The sequence below is a fragment of the Nipponia nippon genome, unplaced genomic scaffold, assembly GCF_047370975.1.
Source record: "Nipponia nippon isolate SJK-2023a ecotype South Korea unplaced genomic scaffold, ASM4737097v1 scaffold_16, whole genome shotgun sequence".
Classification (NCBI taxonomy): Eukaryota; Metazoa; Chordata; class Aves; order Pelecaniformes; family Threskiornithidae; genus Nipponia; species Nipponia nippon.
In genome coordinates this window covers 8,953,262-8,977,510 of record NW_028262332.1, presented here as the reverse complement: position 1 = coordinate 8,977,510, position 24,249 = coordinate 8,953,262, and the positions used below count along the sequence as shown (strand labels likewise).

The 24,249-nt window shown below is 53.2% G+C and overlaps 1 protein-coding gene across 3 annotated transcripts in view; it reads right to left on the bottom strand.

Moving 5' to 3' along the window:
* RXRA (retinoid X receptor alpha) overlaps positions 1–24,249 on the bottom strand; it is a 118,224-nt gene that overhangs the window by 14,627 nt on the left and 79,348 nt on the right. For all 3 annotated transcript variants that reach the window (XM_087753241.1, XM_087753244.1, XM_087753243.1), the window contains exons 3-6: positions 20,796–20,946; positions 19,681–19,860; positions 6,517–6,686; positions 685–814 (exon numbers count right to left, since the gene is read on the bottom strand). In XM_087753241.1, the coding sequence (XP_087609367.1) occupies positions 685–814; positions 6,517–6,686; positions 19,681–19,860; positions 20,796–20,946 (631 nt within the window). The remainder of the gene's footprint in view (positions 1–684; positions 815–6,516; positions 6,687–19,680; positions 19,861–20,795; positions 20,947–24,249) is intronic.

Below are 24,249 nucleotides of genomic sequence, written 5' to 3'. Positions count from 1 at the left end.
GGAGCTATGCAAAGAGCTTCATGCCTAAAATGCACCCTCGTTGAGCTCTGCTCTTGATTTCTTCCCTCCCTGATCTTTGTGCATAACCTGCCAGCAGCAGGGGCTTGAATTTATTCGATGGGAAAAGACCCTTCTTACAGCTAACTGCTTTTCACCTCCCAAAGCCTCCGTTCTTGCAGACCCCCTGCTGCACAAGGAAATTTAAAATAAGCCCAGAGAATTTTATTTTCATCTTGGTGGGTGGGAGAAGGCGGTTGATGGATTTTTCTCCCCTTTCTGGTTTTAATTATGATCAAACATTTTAGTTTCATGAAATTTCATGGAGTCCCAAGCCCACTTGGTCTTTCAAGTCTCAGCTTGGAAGGAAGGCAGCGCACAGCTCCGTTGGTTTAAATCACCCAGCGCACATCTCCGAGCGCCTCGCTCATCAGAGATGAAGCCAGGCCATTTTTCAGCTGATTGGCAGCTGGTGCAACATTTTGGATCACATTCAGCAACATGTCCCTTGGGGCTTTTTAAATCCTATTTAGCAATTGAATTATCAGAGGCTATTACTCAGAATCAGTTAAAGGCTTTCAAGTTGCCGGGACCTAAATCAGCGTAATACCTGTCACCGTGGAGATGTAGCACTCTTACGGCCCTGTGCCGGAGCCTGCGCCCTGCGCAGGGACGGTTCCCACTCACCTGCTCTGAGCAAGATGACCTGGTCGTCCAGGGGCAGCTCGGAGAAGTGGGGGATCCTCTTGGCCCACTCCACCAGGGTGAAGAGCTGTTTGTCTGCTGCCTGGCATATGTTCGTCACCGGGTCATTGGGCTGCCAAGAAAAGGAGATTGAAAGGCTGGGAAAAGGCAGAGCAAGGAGAAGAGGAGAGGCTGGAGGAGCAGCTGAAGGGTCTTGCTGCCTCCACAGCAGGGAAAGGACCCCAAAGTCGGGAGCACCCCAGAAGTGGACGTTAGCAGTCACAGGGAAAGGAGGTGACTTGGCTTCTCCACCACGTGGTTTTCAGTAGTTTATAGCAAGCTCCAAAACAGGAACCAGGAGTGTTGAGACCCAATATCCATCACACTGACTGATGAACCAAACTAGCTCCAGCCCAGGGATGGGCAGGTTTCTGCACCCGTGCAGCACGCACGTTCCCCGTGCCAGCATGTCCCAGCTTAACAAACCAGCACCAGAGGAGGCATTACAGAAAAAAAAGAAAAACCCTTTCCTTTGAAATATTATCCGGTAACAAAAACCATCTGCTCTCAAGGAGGACAGTCAGCCTAAACACACCAAATCCCTGTTTAGAGGAACTGCTAACAGCTCAAGTGGGCTTGTGATTAGGAACTGGAAGAGACTGTCTAACGCCAGCGAAGACAGACCTTGCGAGTACAAGTGTGTATATAGGGTTTACCTCTCTGGACAGGGATGTGTGAGCCCCTCACATATCCCACTGTAATCCCTGCTGATATCTAGCAGCTTTAATTGTATGATTATTTTTCTTCCATGTCCTTAAAAGAGCAGTTTCCAAATCGGAGGAGGAGTGTTTACTTCACCCCCGGATCGCAGGGGGAAGGGGTATGAGTTCAGCACGGCCGAGGCAGAGCAGACACGAACGCCAGCGTAACCTCTCCCTCTGGCAAGAGTCTCGGTTTCAGCAGGACAAGGCCATTCCTCACCACGAGCTGGCTGCTCTACGGTAAACCCCTCTCCCAGGCTGGGCAGATGAGGACCACGCTGCTGAGTCTCACTCCTGCCCCCAGGAGCCGTGCCCCGGACCCCTGCCCACTCCCCTCCGCTGTCCCCTGGCAGCAAACACAAACTCTGTGCCTCAGTAGCCAATGTCTCCCATTCTCCAGGCTTAAAATAACCAGCATCTGGCATGCTCAGAGGCACCCGCCTTCGAAATATTTTCACCTGTTGCATGCAGAGATGGATGGGAATGGGCTCGCATTCAGCAGCGCAGCTGAGGAGCAGGGAGCATCCTTACGGGGATTTTCCCCTCCTTGCTCTGCCCATCTCCAGCAGCTCCCGAAGGGTGCAAGGGCAGGGGAGTCTCCCTCCGAGGGAGCTGGGGCTCTTCCCTGGGGAAGGAGACGTGTGCAGAGACTGGACTCTTCCCTAGGAGAGGAAGAAAAGATGGGATTTCCCCCGGACAACAGGAGAATTCTAAACTGGGTGTGAGGAGGAGCTTTGCAGGGTTAAGTGTTTCACTGGAAACACAGGGAACGTCAGCATTCAGAGGTATTTGCAGGAAGGGTGAGAAGGGAAACCCTTGGCCCAGGCTGTAGGAACATCACCAACTTCAAGTCATCCGAGTTTGGTCAGCAAGCCGGAGCAGCCAGGTGGAGGACCCAGGCATCCCAGCTCCCGCGGGGCGGGATGATGGAGCCCTGCATGCCCCGGAGCAGGGCACGACTTACGGGAGACCTCATGCTCCAACAGAACCTCACCCATGAAGCAACAAGTGCCTGCGCAGCCCCATGAAAGGGGTATTTTAGGAAAGTTAGATGTTTTTGCCAAAGCTTTCACCAGGGGTTGCTTCTGGGCAGGTTGTCACTGTCTCTAGGACTCGCCCTGATGCAGCAAGCCGGGCTCCAGGTCTCCCAGACCTGCCTCAGCAGGCAGCACAAGCTGCACCCAGCCTTCTGTGATTCGTACAAAGCCTCAGCGAGGGGCCCAGCCTTTAATTACACCTCAGATGGCAGTTCCTGGAACCACCACAGTGCTTCCTGGCAGAACTTAATCACCGTAGCTTGAGAGGCAGCTAAAAGTATCATCCCTGCAGGCTGAAAGGGCCCTGCCTGTCTCCAGGAGGGGATCTGCAAAGCGATGCTAGAAACCCTCCCCGTGCACGGTAAGCAAATCCCCTCCTGCAGTAAATAGCAAGGGCACAGTGCCGGAGTGTGACAGAATGAAAGGACACGCGGGCACCTGATCCTTCTGGAAAACCGGAGCTTGGAGACATCTTCCAGAAAATGGTGACTTGAAACCAGCCACTCAAAGGCCAATTAAGAGCTAATGGGGATAACACCTCTCAGTTACAGGCTTTGCCTTTCCGTGGCCAGGAGCCCATCCGAGGTGGTGCTTACGCTGCAGGAGCCCAGCTTCGCGGCTGCCGGGGACACGGGGCAGAGGCAAACCCATCCTCGTGCCGTCGTACTGCCCGGGGACAGGTACCTGCTGAGGGCATACGGCCAGTGCCTAGCGCCCGAGGGACAGGGACCACATGGGATCTGGGGGCTTCCTGGGGCACACAGTGTGGAGGATGCAGCCATGCTCATTTACAGCTTGTGGGAACCTCCCAAAGGGTTTATGCCCTTTGCCACGGTCAGAAGCCAGACACCGTCGCAATTAGCAGCTATTTGCAGTGGCTGAAGAGCTGTTATTAGGGGCTCACCGGTGCAATTACTTCAAGTGTTTTAGTGATGGTCATCGAAACGCTAGTCTTGGCACTCTCCTACCACCCCAGGCAGGAGAGCAGATTTGCAGGGGCACATCCCTCTGTCTTAGCTGCTTTCTGCCTGGCTCAGCATCCTTCCCTGTCCTGTTCGTGCCACCCATGAGGATCACATCTCACTGTGCTCCCCTTTCCCCATCATGGGCTTCAAACCATGAATGTACCCCATCCTCTCTGGTGTCAATTAAGTTGTCAGGACAGAGCCATGGGTCCCCTCCCTGGTCATGTACTCGGAGCAGCATACTCCACCAGCAACAAGGTGTTTAGATACCAGAGCTGCTGGAACAGCTCACAGGGTGCAGCCCCCCCTGCCCTCCCCTTTTACCAGCTCCAAGGACTGTGCTGAAGCCCCCCCACTTGGGTCCCGCACTGTCCTAGCTGGAAGAAATCAGTGCCAGTGCCAGCCTGGCAAAGCAGAGGGACCTCCCACAACCAGAGGTTGCTCTCAGAGAAGCCAAGGCACCGTGGCACAAGGTGACAGTCACAGACATGAAAGCATCTGGGAGAGGAGGGTGTTAACTCCTACAGAACCCTGCCACCTCCGTCCCAGCCTGGCACAGCCTGGTAGAAACGTCCTTGCAAGCGCTGGAGCTCTCCAGCTCACCAGCAGCGTTCAGTGCAGATGGACTAAGGTGCAGGGGCACAAATAAAAGGACCCAACATACCAAGCTAATAGGAAACAGCTTGTGTTTTACCCCGTGTCTATTAGGGACTGAATTTGTCTGCCTCTCCATCACAGGGGCTCTCTGGGGAGGGCTGGGAGGAGGGCAGCTCCTCCGTCTTCCCTCGCCTCATCTGGTGGCCTCGTCACTGCGAGCTGCTGATCTCATACATCTGCTAAACCTGCTACAAATGTCACCTCATCGACAGAAGCCGCTTGACAATAATAGGGCATTTCAACAAGCCTCCTGCTTCTATTTAGATGCAACACACATCCTTGTTCACAGTAATGCGTGTTGAATTATGCAGGAACCAACTTTCAATTTGCTACAAGAGGCTGAGGAGACGCAGTGCCAGACGAAGCCATTTATTTCAGCTCGCTCTCTGGGGTTTGTTTTCAAGTCAGCACAACACTGGCTACAACTCCCCTGAAGTATTTTTAATCCTGATAGCCGTCAGAGCCTCTCCGAGCCCCTCGCTAACCACGGCTGAGCTGCCTCCTCCAAAAAAAGCCCCTTGCAACTTCATGGCGATGGGACCCTCCGGCTGGAGGGCATCGCTGCCGGCAGGGTGCACCTGGGCTCTCAAATGCAGGGAAGCACCATGGACCTGGATGTGTTTCTGGAGAGTTTCCCTCAGGAATCGCCTGTGTCCTTAGCAGGAAGCCTTAAGCACTGAAAGCATCGCTTAGCAAGCCAGCCATAAAGTGTCCTTGTAGGTAAAGGCCAAAAAGAGCATCCCATAGAGGCAGTCAAGACTTAGACTCCTAAAAGGAGCAGCCTGGCTCTGAGATCTCTTGTCAAGCCCTGCCAGATAAGGTATTCCCTGCTCAATCCTCCAGCCTCATATGAAGAAAGAGATAAAGTATTATTGTGGCAGAAAATAAATACTGCAGAGTCCTTCCACTTCCCAGAAATAGCTGCATTTCATCATCTCAGCCTCATAGACACCTAGCACAGAGCAAGAGGAAACGTAGAGGGATATTTCAGCGTATGTTCCTGCTCTCCCGGGCTAGCCAGCCCACGCGCTCGCAGAGCCCCAGCTGTACCTCCGTGCCCCCCTGAAAGACTGCTGGGCAGCCAGGAGATGCTCCCCACTCCAGCCTCTCCCCAGCAGCAAGGCTGGCAATAGCTAGCAGGGTACTGGGGTAATTTATACCCTCGACAGCCCTGATGGCACCTTGCAGCGGCGGTGCCCCCTCCTGCTAACAGAGCATGCCGTGGGATGGCGCGTGCTTGCCAGAACGCATCGCCGTAAGGCAAATGAGAAATTAAACATGTGCAGCTGACCCTCGCCCCAAAAGCACACACACGATGACACATGGCAATTTATTTTTTTCCTCTCCCCTTCCATCTCTTTCCTTTGAGACTTCCCAGTCCCTCGGTATCCCAGGGCTCCCCCAGTGTACCCAGGGATGGGGGTAATTAGCCCCACTCCTGACCCTACTGCTATATTCGTTGCCTCAATTGCAGTCCTACCTTTTAGAGGCATTCCTCTATTCCCATTACTGTCATGGGAACAGGGGCTATTGAGGAATGGGGACTGCATCCTAAATGCTGCCCAGGCTGAGCAGCAAGAACTTTCTCTGCAACAGGGCTCTTTATGAGGGCTTTGCATAGGGTCTATCCTAGAAACAGAATTTCAGAGGATAGGTTGGCTCTCACATTTGGAGGTAGCTGCTTTGCAGGGAGGCTTTCTCTAAGCAAGGCTATAACCTGCTGATAAGGGAATCTCTTAGGAAAGGGACCAAGACAGTTTCCCTCATCACAGCTTCTCACTCTTTTCCTATTTCCCTGTCAGCTATCTCTTGTTTACACAAGGTCCTGTTAGAGCCTGGTTGCTTCGAGCAGGTCCAGTTATAATGCAAGCTTGGGAAAGGAACTTGAAAGCAACCTTCGCCAGGTTTTTTTCTTCTTAGAGCCAAGCAGCTGTATAATCCTGCATCTGAAAAGTCACACCCCAATTTTACAACTCTTATCTCTTTGCACTTCAGCCGCACAGCTCTGTTTATTGGCTTGATTGGACTCTGAGCTCTTCAGAGCCTGGAGTGTCTTCCTGCCTTTTAGCACTAAGGGCTGTTAACTAAAATAAAATCTCCTCTGTGAGCCCTTCTAATTATGCCTTACAGTATCTGTTCCTTCGCTATGGCAGTGAGACAGACAAGTACCAGTGCTGGTGGTAATGCAGGGGTTTGCTTTCCTCATGCTTTCATCTAAGCTCACCCACGGCATCTACAGCAGTGCTGAGAAGTTGCATTTCTGAGCTCTACTTATTTCTTTTCCCATAAGATAACCCCTCTCTGACCTAGGCTCGCTGCTGTATTCGTGCTAGGTCAATCCTGAGGGCCCACAAGCCACCCTTTCTGCCCCGTGTGCCCGGGATGGGGATGGGGCCAAGGGAAGAGGTGCCTTACCGAGCTCGGCGTCAAGCCCATATTTGCTTCAATGTACGTCTCTGTCTTTGGCTCCACTGCGAGTTCAGCTTCCAAGATCTTTTCCACGGGCATGTCCTCGTTGGCGCTACTTGTTGACTCCACCTCATTCTCGTTGCGGTCCTTCCCCCGCTGCCTCTCCTCCTGGACGGCTGGAAGCGGACAGAGAAGGGACAGTGTCAGTCCAGGGCTCCCGGCCATGGTGTCATGGGCTGAGCTGGGACCCCGAAGCTCCACGGAGCTGCAGGCATTACTTAGCCATGAAAACCTAAAGCATCCCTCAGTCCTTGTGACCTGTAGGAGCACACACACATCTGATGTCTTGTTCTCCCACCTGACCCTTCCACCAGTGTGGTCAGTGGGGCTCGGGCTTGGACGGTCCAAGGGCACCCCCTTGGAGGTCTGGGGAAGCCATGAGCAGCCCTGGCCCGGGAGAGCTGCTCCATGTGTGCTCCCCTGGGAGCACGGCGAGGGAGGCTCCTGCTCAGGCCTGGCCTGGCCTCTGCTGGGAACCTCCCCTTTCTGCAGAGGGAGAAGTCCTGGAAACAAAACGGTTAAAGACAAATGATGAAAAGCAAAGGAAGCAACACGGCGAGTCACTGCGGGAGAGGGAAATGGATGGGTGAAGTGATAGCATAAGGGAATCCTAAAGACAAGAGAAATCGGTCAGTTTAAAGCATAAGTCCAGAGTTCAACCATCTTCTGAGCCTGTTAGTGCTGAATTTCCATCGAGGTCATGTCATGCATCTGGTTCCCTGGTCCAGCAGTGCTGCTAATGGCTGCCGCAAGGCTCCGTGGCAGGACGGTGCTGCCATGGGACAGGAGCTGGGAGCAGGGATCTGCCGGCCGGCGCTCTATGCAAAGCACTGTCCTGCCTTTGTCTCTGGGCAATTTCTAGACAGGAGAGCCCTGTCCCAGACCCTGTGTGGCAGGAGTAATCCAGCCAGAAGAATGTCACATGCTGATGAGTTAATGTCTGAGCAGGACGTAGATGAAAAACACTTATTAGATGCTAATAACATTATTATTAATGATCTCCCTTTGAAACCAGCACACATGCTTTCCCTAAACCTGGAAAGTAGCTTTATGCAGACAGTTACATTGGTAACTCTCTCAGTAACCATGTTACATACCCTAAATCACACACTTTTCCGCACACCGTTGTTTCCCACAGTACCATTTAGCCCAGTCTAGCTGAGAACAGCCCAAGCAACAGGAGTTTCCATCACTGGTCATGAGAGACAACTCCCTGAACTTATTCAGCTCTTTGCTGAGGACTGAACGAGGCATTCAGTAATGCAAAAGGCCTGCTATTTATTGACAATTATCCTCACACTTTACCTCTCTGCTGAATTTGAAGCTGGTTATGTGATGTTAAGAGAAAGCAGCAGGGGCACAGGTATTGTTCTAGGGAAATCAGAGCTGTCTGTAACACAAGAAGGCTTTTTAGGCAATCAGTGGGACCAGCTCTATGCCAAGTGCAAAAATAAAACCTAGAATATAAAACTTATTTCTTAAAAGACAGGAAATTAAGACACGTGCTGTAATAGTGCTATATGGAGGTTGATCCCATTAACCCAGCTCCACCCCAGCACGCGAAGGCCTGGGGCTGATTTCCAACGCTCGCCCTCCCCTCCTGCAGCAGCCGCCGCTGCAGCCTTGCCGTTTGCTGCACGTCAACAGTGTTCAGACTCCTTCCATGTGAAAGCTGTTATGCAAAAAGCAAGAGGTTATTTTTTGCAAACTGCTCTTAAGTTTATGGGCTGCAGAGGCTCCCGAGACCCACACAACGTTTTCTGCTTGGTCTGCCAGAGCCAGGTAAGCTGCTGCTGTCAGAGCTCAGATTTGTGTCGTGGCTTTTGTCCATCTGGCTCTTGTCTGGCACAGATTCTTCTCTTCACTTTTTCAGGCCAACATAAAATCCTGCTTAAATTTCTCCCTCCGCCCCTACTCCTGCCTTCTCAATCATCAAAAGGCTAGAAATTTTTGCTTAATGCCAACCCTTCTTCAACAGCACAGATGCACCAAAACTCCTTTGGGCACATTAGAAGAGATAAAACACCTACTAAATAACAGAAAAGCCAAAGAGAAAGGCAAACCCTCAACAAATGGGATTTTATAAAATGACTTAAATGCCAAAGACCCGATGCACAGTCACAGCAGGTCTCAAGGATAAAGGTGCAAAGTGTGGTTCCTTGCTCTGAGATCAACCACCTCCACCGCTGGGGCCACTCCGCCGGGAAGGGGTGTTAGTCCAAAAAACACGTCCTCTTGCTCAGCCACCAGTGACTTAGCTGGACACTGGGAGTTGTGGGAAAGCATTGCAGAGGTCTGGGGAGACAGTGGCTACTTAAAGCCTTAAATCTGCAAATCTCAACCTCATCAAAAACAACAGTCACATTCTTGGGGGTGAAGAATCAGACATACTTGAAGGGGTATAGGGGAGTGAATCTTACAGGTCATCACAACAGTATTTGCTAGTGATTAGGCTGAATCTAGCTGATATAAACGATAGATGGAAGAGACAGATGGGAAGAGATTATACATATAAGTAGTTATTTCTGTTGATCTGTGCTCTGAGCTGCTACACCAGAAAGTAGGTGCTGCTGCTCGCTGCAGAGCTGGTCAGTGGAAAGCTGACTCATCCCAGCCTGCTCAGCCCCACGCAAAACCCTTGACACTCGCCCCTGCCCAGCTGCCCGCCGGCAGCAATGACACACCAGGCAGAGCAGATGGCGTATTCTCACCGAGTATGTCAGGTCCAAAGATAAACCAAGCCCTTGCCAGGGAGAGCGTTACCTGCTGTGCTACCCCCGTGTTTCCAAGACCAGACAGCCCTCTCCAAAGCCAGGACAAGCCTGGCATCACTTTGCGATCCCCCCCCGGCAGCTTGGATGACCTCCATCCATCCCCTGTCCGTGGCTCTCTGGGCTGCAGGGAAGCAGTGACTGTTTCCCAACGCCGAGCTCAGAGACGCCGTTATCCTCCCTTCCCCCTGAGAAGCTGCTTCATGCACAGGGCTTCATCGAGGTGTGCGTCTGCAGGATGAGGTGACTGTACTACATGAAGTTCAGTTGCCGCTTGCTCGCAGGACCCGTGTTACCAGGTGTTTATGAACCCAACCTGTTCCTCACTTGGAAATGATGCAGGACACCTGCCCAGCCCTGGCTGTTGGATGTAGCTTTCAGGGATGCCTGCGAGGCAGCGACTCCTCTAGATGTTGACTCAGCTGTAGATGCTGTTTTCTCTCCCTACAGGCAGCTCAAGGAATGAAGTGGGAACAGCTTCATTCTTCATGTGAGCAACAGGTTTCCTCCTGCAACAGCTCCGTGCCTGGCCTTGGGGTACAGTTGCCGGTGCACACATGAACTCCCCTCTGATGGCCACCTTGCTGTCACCTCGTTCTTCCAGGTGTGGCACTCCCGAAGTCCCTCTTCAGGATCCAGAGGTTGAACTTGTTTCAAATCTAGTGTTTCCACTTTCCTGGTTTCAGATTCACCCCGAAGCATCATACAGCTCCAGGGGTGGCAAGCCCAACACGTTGTCCTGAAAGGCGCAGGAATTCGCCGTCGGCATTCAAGACTCTGTGGGTTCCAAGACTTGGACTTGCCTGCAGATGCAGCCATCCTTGCAGCCTGTGCTTCAGAAGCTCAGCAGAACTGAGAGGACATCCAAGGTGCAAGGAGCAGGCAAAAGTGTCTAAGAGCTGCCAGTCATACAGCTTCTTAGCAGAGTCCTCCGTGCCTCTGAGCTCCACTGGCACAAGCCCAGTGGTAGATGTCTGCAATTTACTGCAATCGGTATTTCCCCAGGCCTGCTGAGGACCTGACAAGCTGGTGCTCCTTCTTAGCAGAGATGCTGAGGGACACATCGCCATTTCAGAAAAGAATGGGGACTTTGTTTCTTGATATGTAAGAAAAAATAGCAGGTGGGGTAGGGGGAAGGAAAGAAGGAGCAAGTATTCAAGCAAATCAGCTTTTGAAAAATGTTTAAATCATGCAATATGGGATGTTTGTGTGAAGGAAAATCTTCAGTAGTGAGGAGACCCCTCACCATAAAGACCTAGGACCTTATCTCTGGAGTCTACTCCCCACTCCCACTGGGGATTAGTCAAATAAACCACAGTGGAGATGACACAAAATACATTTTTCAAATGGATTTGGCTTGGGAGCTGGGTTTCTTTGTGGCTTTGTTTTTTATTTATCTTTTAAAAAAGAGAAATACAAACGTGGTAGCTGCATGGCAGCTTGTCTGGTAATATTGAAATGGGGATACCTTGTTCTTCTCGGCTTCCCAGAAGTCTTGTGGGCCGGGATGGATGGTGCTCCATCCCTGTAACACAGTAAAATTTAGAAACAAAGATCATTATATCATTTGGTTCTTGTTGCTTCTGCTGGATTTTTCTCTTCCTTTCATGCAAGTTGTAAACTCACAGGCTAATGACAAAAACACAGAGGGGTTCTGCGACTGGCTCCTCCAACCCAAATTCTCCCTTGTGCCACAATCAATGTATATTCAAGAAAAAATAAATATTCTCAACTCTAGAGAGGCCACAAGATGCTTCTCCCTCCTGTCTCACACGTGATGCTTTGCAGGGTTAGCAAGGACAGGACACGGCGTGGCAATTCAGAGGAGCTGGTTCTGCTGCTAGCTCCCTTCTCTTGCTCATCATCAAAGCCCCCCTCTGTATCGTGCCCTTCTGCTCAGCTGGGTGGGTAAGGAGACATCCAGCTTCTGTTCAGGAGGACCTTGGGAAGAGGATTAAACTACAGGGTGCCTGTGATAACACGGCACTTGACAGCGTGACCTACAAGGACCTTTCCAAACCTCAGTTGGGCTCTCTTGCTCTTACTGCGATGAGATGGCGATAAGGAGGTGAAGGGCTGGAGAACACATCCCCACTGCTGCGGGCTCACCTGCCGCTCACCAGGAGGAGGGAAGGGCTGGCAAGGGCTCTGCAAGACCAGTGTGACCCTCCCGTCTCCCATCACACTCAGTTACTGCCTCAGCAGATGGGCTCATCTGGACAAAGTATGGGGCTTGTCTCGGACGGATGCAGGGAAGCCTTCGAGAGGAGCCCGTGTCCTTGTCCTTCCACCTCACTGCTCAAACTGCAGGTGTTAGACAAGATCCACTCTTAGGACCATGCTGTTCCCAACGATACTGATTTTTCTGGTCATGAGGGTGGCACAGTATTTGATCAACAGTGTGGGTCTATTAATCTTAAATGCAGGAGGCGAGCCAGGCGTATTGCTTGCCGCAACCCCGAAAACACTCTCCTGCGAGGCAAAGCAGTCCCAAGCTGTCGTTACACCAGCCCTGTCTGCCGCGCCGTGTTTTCAGAGACGAGCTTCCCCGCGTTCTCTTCTGTGTTGATGGCTGTGCCAATGCTTTTATTTTTCTTCAAGGAGACTCATATGGTTGAGAGGTTTTCTAGTCTGATTTTCTTAACATAAGGGAAGCATTTAAACCTTGCAATCCACTTGAGGAGAAAAAAAAGATGTTGCAGTCAAAGAGCTCTGAGAGGCAGCCCCACCTCCTCCAGCTATGTCTCAACCGAGCCAAGGACAGAAGCCTGTGTTTTCCATGGCACCTGATGAAGAGGCTCTGATGTTATTCTGCTTGATTTGGCCTGTACTTGCCTAAGGCCAGTTGCTGTCATTTTTCATCTCGAGCTTCTCCATCCCATCTGCACTTCCCCAGGCCGCAGTACAGCAAGATACAGAGCCCCATGTGTCAAGACCACTTCTCGGTGTCCTCTCTGTCTCTTTAAGAACCAAAATGTCTCATCCCGTGGATTGCAGTTGAGCCTCAGCTGCCTGGGTCCAAGGGCTGATGTGCAAAAACGCATCCTCTGCCAGTGTGCACATCAACACTGGATGCCTTGCCTTTGCTGATGGTGCAGTATCTGATGGCTAAACAAGCAGGTTTGAGTCCATTGCAAAGTGAGCAACCAACCTAGCTCAGGAGCCCAACCAACCAGTGCGGATGGCTGCAGTTGAGTAATGAACTTTCCAGCTGCTGGAGAAGAACAAGCTGCTCACTGAGTCTCGGGGAGGACTCGGAGGACACTGCTGAGAACCCACTGCAGCATCCCCAACTTCTGCCACTTCATTGCAAGCCTCGTGATGAATGTCGCTCTTTGAGCTGTATGAAACCCCCAGAATCCCAATCCTCTGGCAAAAGTTCTTTCCTTTTTAAGCCTTGGGCTTGTGGAGAGAAACCTGATGCTGTGATCTGCAGACTAATTAGATTTAAAAAAAAAGAAAGATGTCAAGTGCATGCTCTGTTTTTAAAGCCTGGTCAGAGATGCAACGTGGGCGCTCGCAGCCAGGTCCCCCATGCCACGGCACGGCCACTCGCCACAGGCCCTGCCAGGCTCAGCGGGCACCGCGCTTTTGTGCCGGAGGGATGTCAACGAGGGGAGGAAGAGGCACAAAGGGGACAGGATTTTCCACCGAGGCAGAGGCATTTCTGAGAGCCCCCGTGGGTAGGAGCATCGCAGGCTTGTTTGTTTGCTGGGAGAGACATGGAGGCTACGGCAGCTCCTAATTACCACTTACCCAGCGTTAACACAGATGAGCGCTTGTTTCTGAGACGAAAATCCATCCTTCCAGGAACAACAGTGTGGATGACCGGCTGGGGTTTGTTTCTTTTCATGGGGATGGAGGGGGAAGGATAATTCATTCCCACCAAAAATGGACTGAATGGGGTTGCCTCTGGGTGACAGATCCAGCGTCTGGAGTCCTTGGGCACGGGGAGCCTGGCACTGCGGGGGGCCGGCACCGATGCTCAGCCCAGTTCTCAGGCAGTGCGAAAGCCACGGGCAAACAGAAGATGCACTTTTTGGCCTTGGCTCTCCCATTCTTAGCACGCTCTGATCCTCTCCTGCCTTCGTCCCTTTTGCTCCTTGCCATTCCCTGGCAGATGCAGGGATCCACAACGCAAACAAGGATGATGACGCTTTCCAGACCGCTCCAACCTGGATGCATTTTGGGGACATGTCCCTGCATCGCCAGGGCACACCACCCTCCTCCTGGAGAGCCCGGAGGCTCTGGTGGCCTCCGAGACCCAAACCTGCTCAGTCTTCTCTGAGCCTACAAGTGGGTGGCTGCTTTATTTATGAAGTGCTGGACGGAGGGTTATTGGGGATTTCCGTTTCACCAGCGGTGGAATTTATTAGGCTCTGCTGCCTTTTTATGAAGCTACAACTCAGCTGTGTATCATCAGCATCTTGAAGAGCTTATGCCTGAGGTACCCGTTTATATCAAAAATGCCACGATAGCTGAGGAAACTAATTAAGACAGTGTTTATTCCGCTTTGCTTTCGTGTGCCTCCTTTCAAAGATGCAGTTTTCTACTACTGCAACCAACCTCAAAAGCCGAGATACAAGAAATAAATGGTGTTTTTTTCTCCAACATTTTCAACTGAATATTGCATTTTTTTAAGATAGGGAAAACACCGCCGTGATGTTAAAAAAATGTAACTTCAGTGAAATGGAGTTTAAAAGTGGATTGAAACCTTTGCATGCAGTCAATCTACATGGGGAACGGCTCTGGAAAACAAAAGCAAAAATCGCTAGCTCACTTCACTCTCAAAAGCCGGACACTGAGAAGGATAAGCAAACAACAGCAACATCACTAAAGCAATGAGAGAAAATCATAAACCAACCCCTTTTTCTCAACCTAAGAGTATCCTTAAAAACAAAAAACAAACCCAGCATCATTTAACCAGCTGGTTTAAAGAGCAGCACTTTAAAAGGATATAAGAAACAAGCTCATTAAGCTGAAAGACATTTTCCATTCCAAAATTACTGCTAAAAATAACTGTGCTCTTGAACTCTGCCCCTTCACTGGGGTATGGCCACTTGCCTGCTTTTACATTCACTTGGACAGCGAGTTGGAGACCTGAATTCCTGCTTTTTCTCCCCAAACTCCTCTTGCTTCTGGTGTTCCCGAGAGATGCTCCGGGAGCCGGGATGGCTCCGGGAGGTGCAGGGGGGCTGCACAGCCATGGCAGCGGGGTCAGGCACAACTCCATGACTGCTGTGTTAGCGCAGGAGCTGAGCTCCAAGTGACTCCGGGTTAAAACACGGGGAAACTTCAGTCCCTCTGGACTGAGTTACTTATCTGAGCAGCTCCCTGGGGAGATGCGGAGGTCTCCGAGCTGCAGACTAGAGTCGATCCTCGCAACGCTGCAAGTCAAACCACCCCCAGGTTAAATCCCTCAGCTTGACAGCAGTGAAAGCAAGAGGGGAAAAACCAACCCACAAACACAGGGGAAGAGGAAGAATTATCTCAGGCTATGAAGTTTAATGAAGTCTTGGAGTCAGAGATCAGGCATGCAACCAGACAGAAGATGTCCTGGATCCTCAGAGCACAACTCTGGATCATGTCACAGCAGCTGACGGAGGCAAGCTGCAGCCGCGCCATACCCAGGCCACCGTTGTTACGGTTTCTGCGCCTGGATTTAGGAACAATCTTGGGGGTCAGTTCTGCAGCCTGAGCGGCAGTTGCTGGGGGAGGACAGCCTTCTGGTCTCCAGATGGGCTACGAGCTTCCCGGCGGAGATGCATCAACATCCATTTCACCTGGTTGGCATCAAATGCCACCGTTAGTGCTCCGCAGCGTGCTCAGGCTGCAGGCTTCAGCTCAGCAAGTGGTAGCCCTGTTAACAAACTGGGCAGCCCAGCAGGTCCAACGGAGACAGTCTGGCTCACACAAGGAGCTGCTCATGTCCGGAGGCAGCGCTGGGGGAAGGAGAGGCGGGAGACGGAGCGGGGCCAGGCTGCGCCGGTTCCCAACGTCTGCTCCCTGTGAGCCGTCCAAGGGCGGCCGGCGGGAGCATGAGAAAGGGCTCCTCGCTGGTATTTCCTGCTCGCTGTGCGATCCGGCGGTGTTGCCAGCAATGGTGGGGCCGGGACCTCGTCACACAAGATAGCGACGTGCTGCAGCGTGAGGCTGTGGAGTTTGTAGTCTCCGATGACCCACTTCACTTCCGAAGTTAACCCCAGCTAATGGCATCACAGGCAAGACGCCTTTATCCCAAGACCCTCAGTGTTTACTCCCACCCCTTCACAAGACCTCTGCCTCTCTAACTCAAAGGCAGTTTCCACTTTTTCCCTTTAAAATAGAAGGCTGCTGATACACAGACACCTTAGACCCTAATGAGTAACAGATCAAGCAGAGAGAGTTATGCTTCTGGATGCAAACAGCCACCCCCACAATAATAATCCCTGTATTAGTCAAGATCCCTGATGGTAATCTTAATTTTGTTGACTATCCAGTATTTAGTGGGAGACAGAGTACAAAAACCAAAGCCTCACGCAGCTGGCAGTAATTCATAGGGGAAAAATGCTCCCAGTCACTTATTTATTATAGCTGCAATCCCTCAGACTCCATGAAGCTTATTCACTGTGGACACAGCACCAGGATCTATCTTAAATGTTTTTAACAGGGAGCAGCAAGAAGAGATGCACACACTAGAAGGAATCTTCTGCTTCTGCAGGCTTTTACCCCTTTAAGCCAAGATCCCCTAGACCTGATTGCAAAAGCAAAGCCTCGTAGCCCTGAAGCAATCCTCCGTCCTTCCAGCAGTACCCTGCGGCCACCCCCTGCCTCCCGCTCCGTGGGTACACCGCCTTGTCTGCCCTGGCCAGGCTCCTTCCCCAGGCACGTGGCCAAGGTCCATCCCGCCAGGTCTGCTCTTGGCATGTTCACCTGGAGATTCCCCAGGTGTCAGGATCAAACCCTTCCAGAGCTCCATCAGCTGCCCAAGACGTCTTGGTGCCTCTAGTCCTTTAAGCCAACTTCTTAGCTACCTAAGAGAGCCTTTTTCTTTTACCTTCTGGCACAGGTTTTTGGGTACAAACATGGCCCTCACCCCTCTTCTTCCCAGCACCACTCTGCAGGTCACAGCACTGCTCACCACCACGCAGGATGCCTTATTCTCTCACCAGAGCTGTAGTACTTCGTTCAGAGGGTTTTACTGTACTTCCATGACATACAAATACCTTTGGGCTACAGGAGAGATACTTCCCCAGCAGGAATCTGCTATGCCTTTACAGAGCTATAAATTAGGTCTCCAGAGCAAGATATTTTTTAGGGAAATGAGGTCCATTACCCTGGCTCTGTTACTTAAAAGACGCAACAGTTTACACTAGAGGATAAAAAACCAGCTATGTTGTGAGTATTTAGGCAAAAGGAATTAGCAATGCAGGATTTAGCCCAAAACTGTTCCCTAAAACAGAGGTGGTGTGGAGGCAGCAGGACTGCTATAATGACAAGGACAAGGCTCCTGGCTACCAAAGTGGATGGGCAGCAGCAGTGAGCTGGGACGGATGCAATGGGAAGGAGATGTTTTGTTGACAAACCAGGGGGATATCACACGAGAAACTCAAGAGCTGCTCAAAGCCAAAGCTTAGCGAGATCCAACTACTCACTTTCAGGTCTAGGACAACACTAGGACATCCAACCTGCCATGAGACACTGTGAATTTTTAGGTTTATAACAAAAGAGAGCTTTATTTGGGGACTGAGGGAGTTATTCCAGCTTTCCCTACATGGGGATTATACCCCAAACATCTACTGACTGTCGATGCACCGGCTTTCTGCCCTTCTCTGAAGCCCTCCTCATGCAACGCCAGCATCGGAAGATCAGCCAGCACCGCCAGAGTGCACTTCTAGAGTTACGAAGATCCCATCTGTCACACTTTTAAATAATTAGCTGATCGTTATGAATTCATTTGGTATTCATTGTGATAATGTTAATCAAGATGAATTAATAGAGTCCTCATACTGTACGTGCCCCCTGGAGAATTCCACCACCATTTAGAAATTAATTAATGGACCTATAATTTTAGCGGTGCTGCCCATGCAATCACCGTTAACGGTAGGCACGAAGCAGGTACCCGATCACAGGATGTCAGTGCAGGCTACAGAGTTAAAGCATTACTGCTGTGTTCCCTTCCCTACAGACATCGGCTGCGATGTTCTAGGGGTCTGAAAGGAAAGCGGGTCTCCAGCTGCCGGTGCAAGGCTCCAGCGGCAATGCCAGCCTAATGGGATGCTCCACATCTACCTACACCTGCATTCTCCCCTGAGAAGCAAATGCTGCTGCTGAACACACAGGGGACTTCTTGGCTTCAGTCACTTAGTCACCGGAGTCTCCATTTTCTCCTCCTGCCACACATCTCCCGCGGGATCCAGCGCGCTCCATGGCTCTGCCCACCTGCAAAGCAGCCAGGGCAATGCCAGCCCCCCGCACACGAAGCACCGTGCCTTCACTGTTCCGCTCATCTTTAGAGGCATTTTCTGAATGTCCCAATCTCTCCATTTAAGACTAGAGGTTTTCTCCTTCCCACCAAGCTGGAAATGATGCAAACAGGACAAGAAAGACAGGAGCGAGGGAAGGGCAGAGGATGAGGAGTTGGAAGACCTTGCAACCACTCCATGGTGATGGCTCCAAGGAGCAGCTTTTCTTTGTCCCAGAGAAACCCTCTATCAAACATGTATTGTTTAGGGTGAGTGTGGGGAAGGGGCCATGAGCACCCTAAGCTCTGCCCGGTGGTGTTCCTTGGAGGTTCCAGCTGTGCATTTTGTTTCTATCAAAAGCAACGTGTTATCAACTCTTCCACTCCCTCCAACCATGTGCTCTCTCCAACGAGGTCTCTGCCTACAGCCACACCTGGCAGAGCCGCTGCCTCCTGTGCAACCCATCCTTGCTTGGGCCAGAAGCCTTCGTTTCTGAGCACCGAAGGGTTAAGCTCTGCAGGGCCGGGGAGGTCCCCTGGGTGCCCTCGCCTCCCAGCCGGCTGCAATCCCCCCACACCTCGAGCAGAGACGGCTTTGACATTTGAAGACTCTGCGCGCCGTGGGTCCTTAGGTAACCCTGTAAATCGAGCGTGGCGGGGTCTGCTCAACACTCAGCGCAGCTCCGGCGCTGCCCTATTTAATCAACGCTCCAGACAAGACTAAGTGCTCTTCAAAGAGACCCGGGCTGGAGCGCTGCTCGCAGCAACCAGAGCGACTCGGCAGAGCGGTGGGTTTATTGGCCGGTCAGGGAGGCAAGTGTGGCTCTGAAGATGTAAGGGGAGAAGGCAGCAGAGAACTGAGCAGCACCATGGGGTCATTTTCACATCATGTCTGGTAAAAGCCTGTTCTGCCAGCAGTTTAAAAGAGACGCAGTCAGCATTTAAAAAGAGCATTTAAAAGAGGCACTGCCAGGGAGTTTTAGATCCTAAATTTAAATTCCAGTAAGGGGAGGGATATCTTTTTACGAGACTGAATTTCTTTTTTCCTCCCAATAAAAAAAAAATCCATTATTGCTACTGCTAGGGAATGCAACTGAGTTAGAGCAGCCGCTGCTCGGTGCTGATGCCCAAGCAGTGGACTCTGATGAGAAGGACGCTAATTCACTGAGTCTCCCTGCCTGTCCTGAGTGAGGTGTGCACTGCAAACAGCGCGCAGCTGGGACACGCGCAGGAGCCTCTCACCTCCCCAGCAGCACGGTGATTAGCAACCAGTGAATTAAATGTGATCTTTATCTTGCCAATGTCCCCTCATCAGCTGTGGTTCTCCAGGATGCAACATCCCGTGTTGCACAGAGAAAGAAGGGCCAGGCCAGGTAGCAGCATTTGCCACCCGAAATGCGCTCAGCTCCGACAGCTTTCACACCTCTGTTTGATGGAGCTCTGCAAGGAAAGGGAAGAGCTCTGTGTATTTGCCATTGCTGCTCCCCACACGTGGCAGCTGGTGCAAAACACGGAGTGCAAGTTCCAGGGCAGCAAACAACCTCGCAAGCACCGTCTGCCTTCACTGCCCCCCTGCTCCCTGGTGCTGCGCTCGGTGCCTCTGGATGCTGGCTCATTTACTAATGTGCAACCATCCATCATCTGGGTACCATTCTGGGACTTAGCGCTGTTTTGGAGCCCATAAGAAGCCCTGACTGCAGCGCAAAAGCAAAACATAAATGAGACGCGCACATTTTTGGCACCCCGGCGCAGGCAGCCCTTGGCAAGGCTCACGCTGGCTCTGGTGCACAAGGTGTTGCCACGTTGCCAACAGGCAGGAGCCTGCTGGAGCCTCCTAACGAAGGAAAGGGACCTGCAGCACCCATGGGTGCTCGGGCCAGGATCTCTCTGCCTTACCTTCTCGCTTCATCCCCATCGCAAGACACTTCTGATAGCGGCAGTACTGGCAGCGGTTGCGCTGGCGCTTGTCGATCAAGCAGTCCTTGTTGTCGCGGCAGGTGTAGGTGAGGTCTTTCCGCACGGTGCGCTTGAAGAAGCCTTTGCAGCCCTCGCAGCTGTAAACCCCGTAATGTTTACCTGCGGGGGGATGCGACTCGGGTTAAAAGGACTCGCTGAGTGTCCCAGGTGCCCCCACCTCCCCAATTTGCTCTCACTCCCCACAAAGACCATCAGCTCTTCCAAGGGCCTCTCCCAGCTCTGTCTGGGGGAAGCAGATGTTTCTCAGAGCCATCAGCAGGACCTAAAGAGCAGTGGTTTTGCCTTGACTTGACTTCCATAAAATCAGGATGCCCTCCGTGGGCTACAACCTGCCTTATATCCAGGAAAAGCCCTTGTAATTTCTTAGCCATACATCAGGGATGAGGCAGAGAAACAAGGGGGGCCCCCCTGCACCCCCCACGCCACGTCTGGACTCCCCACGCCAGACACACGACCCAGCCTGTCCTGCACCACGCGCCCACCCTCCTCATCCAGCCCCAGAGCCCGACAGGCGCGGGAGGTGTCCCTAAGGACCTCACAAACTAAGCGACCAGAGCACTTCTGGAGCAGAAAGCTTTTAAAACAGCATGAGAATAAAGGGAATTAGCACATCTTTATCTATCTCCCACGAGTGGGAGGATTCCATGTGAAGTACATCTTTTTATCTGGTGCTATGTGACAAGACCACTACGGATCAAAGGATGGGGAGAGAGAGGGACGCTCACTAATGCTGCGTCTTCAGAGGGGCTGGGCTGCTCAGGGCTGAGGATATAACACCACTGCTAAGCAGAGACCTGGGGTCTCCTGGCTCGGCTCAGAGCCTGCCCCAGACCAGACGGGCTGGGGGAAGCTGGTCAATAAGGGACTTTTCATCCTCTCCTCTGAGGGCACAGGCGGCTCCTCTCCAAATGGAGAGTCCCCACATGTGCTCACTGCGCTGTAGGGACCCGGGGAGCCATGCAAAGCCTCGTCATGCTCTCCCAGGGCATCCACATGCCACTGTGAGCCCCTCCCGGGGCAGGCACCAGCCTTACCTGAAGACCTGTCCCCGCAGATGGCACATATGTGCTTGGTGAAGGAGGCCATCGTTCCTGAGGGATGTGCTGGCACTTTGAGGACTCCATTGAGCCCCAGGGGTGGCTTAATGTCCTCTGAGCTGCTGACGGGGTTCATGGGCGAGTTGAGCTGTTGAGACAGAAGCACAGTGCTCAGGGAGGAGACGGGGCACGTGGATGCGGGGCTGAGCCAGCTCCGCAGCAGGGCTTGCCCATGCACTCAGACATGGAGCAGGGGGGCAAGCAGGGGACAAGCTTCCAATGGGCAAACGCGCTGCGTAAAACACCCACCCACAAAGCTGAACCAAGAGGAGGATTCGGGCACACGTGTCCAGTGACCAAAGGCACAAGCGCTCATCTGCTGCCCTGGCATAAAAGCCAGTGCGGCTCTGAGCTGGCAGCAGGATGCCACCAGGTCTCACTGCCGGCACTGGGGCAGAAGGAGCAGGACATGGCCGGTCCCCCTGCACAACCAGGAGCCATGCAGGGCTGACACCACCCGCCCCATGAAGGACGCTCCTGCATGATCGAAGGGGAAGGCGAGTTCCTCCTGCACTGCCGGACCCCCGCCCATGGCACAGCCCCGGCACAGCCCCCCTAGCCAGGCCCTTGCAAGCCACCCCAGCTTCACGCTGCCTCAGGATGCAGAGCAGGGGAGATGATTTGCAGTGATGGTTCATGGGAGAGCTGCTGGCTGGGAGCGCGCACTTGCATGGATGATGAAGGCCAGGACACTCGCACTTTAGCTCCGCAATTCATAGACGTCCTTTTAGCATTATCTCTCCAAAGGAAAGCTTCACAGCAAAGAAATAGATCCCAGATGCAATGGGTTTCCAGAGCTGGCTTGGGTGGGATGCTTCTCTGCGACTTCCAGCCTTCCAACAGCCTGTCCACACGCCTCCCCTTCCCTCCCCAGTGAGCTCGGTCCCCAACGGTCGGTGAACAAAGCAGAGAATTGGGTGGAAGTTGGGTGCTGGCACAGCCCTGTGGTACTGCTATTGAGTGAAGGATTCCTGAGTTGATTCCCACATCGCCCTGTGCAGCAGGGCAGGGCTTATTCCCTCATGTACAGAGAGAAACTGAGGCATGGAGACATAGGACTGACCTGTCTTGATATGAGAGACAAGCTCACACCAACCCTGCCCAGCCCCAGGGCAGGTTCAAGGAGGTCCGGGGTGGACGGGGGAGCCAGGCTCGGTCAGCTCGGGACACAGCGCCGGCCAGGACCGCTCTGGCTATCTCCTGTCGCAGAGCCTCCGTCCCTGCCAACTTCTAAATCCAGGCTGGATACGCAGGATTTGTGCTTTGGTTTGTTGTGTTTCTCTACCCTAATAGAGATACTCAGCAATTGCACTTGTCACAAATTAATTCAGGGAAGTCCCAGGGCTTGTGATCTGTCAATTAGAGCAGCGCAGCCGTTCCTCTGGCTTTGAAGTCTCCAGGCTGGTGGGGAATATTTGGCAGGCAGATGACTAATAACCGCAGAACAGAGCAAGGTAAACCCACCCTGGAGAAACGTGATGGATCTGCCTCCCTCTCCCGCCCTCCCCATGCCAGCTGATGAATCAAAGGCAGCCGGGAGCCAGTGCCGGTGAGGGATACGCTCCTGGGCTTTAGCTGCCATTCGGTTACTCTGTGATAGGGCAGAGAGGGGAGGGACGAGCAGATCCCCAGGCAGGAGCATCTCTCTTTGGGATCTGTGGGTCCCCAGGCACAGAGCCTCTCTCCATGCTACCCTGTGAGCAGGGGCTGCTGGCACTGCTGCGGCACATCCCTCCATGGCTTCGGGGTCACCAGCTCCAGCAATTCCTCCCAGTGCACTTTCTGGGAAACAGAGCCATTTCCCAGGTGCAGCTGGCAGCTATGGCTCTTGTCGTGCTGCGTCACTGGCCGCTGGTGCATGGAAACAAGGGCAGAGGCTATCATCTGCCTGCTGAAGATAAGCTTTTTGCCACCAGCAGCCCACGGAGCCCGCCCAAGCAGCCCCCTGAGAGCATCTGCAGGGGACGATGGGCAGAGCAAGCCCCTGCACCAGCCCAGGAGGGTGGGGAGTCCCGCCGCCCTCCACGGCCCCATGCATCAGCAGGACAACGCGGTCCAAGCTGAGTCAGCCCCGGGCTGGGGTGGGGGAAGTCATCAGTTCCTCTCACAGCGCTGGCCCGAAACCTCAGCGGAGGCACCATGTGCACCCCGGGGTTCCCACACCGCCCCGGCGCCTGCCCCGTGCCTTCCCCTCTCCGCTGGCGGCCGCCGAGCGAAACCAGCAGCACGTGCAGGCAGGGAGGAGGCAGAAGGGCAGGCAGCGGCCCCCCGCCTTGGCACAGCACTTCTGCTCCGGGGCAGGACAACTCCGGCTCAGCAAGCGAGCGGGGACGAGGGAGGAACCAGTGCTCTGGTTCCCCAGTGACGCCGGGACTCCTCGGCTCCTCTCCCTTCCCTGTTCAGTTCATTGCACCGGGGAGCAAATCCTGTCCCTTCTGTCAAGCAAAGTTTTATTTCTCCTCCCATCCAAAAAAACCCCAAACTTTCTCCAGTCCCCCAGGCACCCTTACAAAGAGCATTGTGCAAAGGCAGAGAGCAGCTCTGGAAAAGCTTAATCCTGTCTCTGATCTCTCCCCGCTCACCCCCGGGCGCCCCGAGCTGCTGCCAGCGATGCCTGGGGCAGCTGCGCCAGCACAGCCCTGCAAACCGTGCGGAAAGTCCCTCCCTTGCAGCTCTTACTGAAAATCCTGTGCTTTTTTCCAGTTTTCCCAGAATTTTTAGGTAAGAGGGTTTAAATATGTGTTAAATCCTAGCAAGCATGAGAGCTGCCGGGTCTAGCCTCCTGGTCCAGCTGGGACCTTGCTCACCACTGCAAACTCCCCCTGCTTTCAGCCGGCTCCTGCCCCGCACACCTCACCCCCGGCCCAGCTTGGCACCAGCGTCCCCTCCCCGAGGGGGCCTGGAGGCTCCCTGGGTGCTGGGACCCCACGGCAGGACACCCTGCCTCGTGCCCTGATTTTGGGGCTGCCTTTGGAAGCTGTGTGAGGTCCCAGAAAGTGCACAGTGCTGGAGGGAGGGGGCCGGGAGCGCTCTGAGCATCCTCCGGTGCTGACATCAAGGGCTGCTGGCTCTTCGTCTCCACCAGACCAAACGGGAGAGGGAAAGCACCCTAGCTTTCGGGAGCCTGACGGCTCCTTCCCACCCCAGTGCCGGCAGGAGCTGGGGTAGAGGGGACCCACCCTGTGGGACCTACCGCACCTCGCACGCCTGAGGTGCGGTAGGGCACTTCTGCTCTGCTGACTTTCCAGAGGCGATGAGGCATGGCCTGATGGCAAGTGGCATCTGCCATCTGATTCAAACCACCTTCCATCAGTGCCATCCCCGCCCGGCGACGGGGGCCGCACGCCTCATTACCCCCCGGCGCTTTGCCGACCAGTGCAGTGGCACGGGG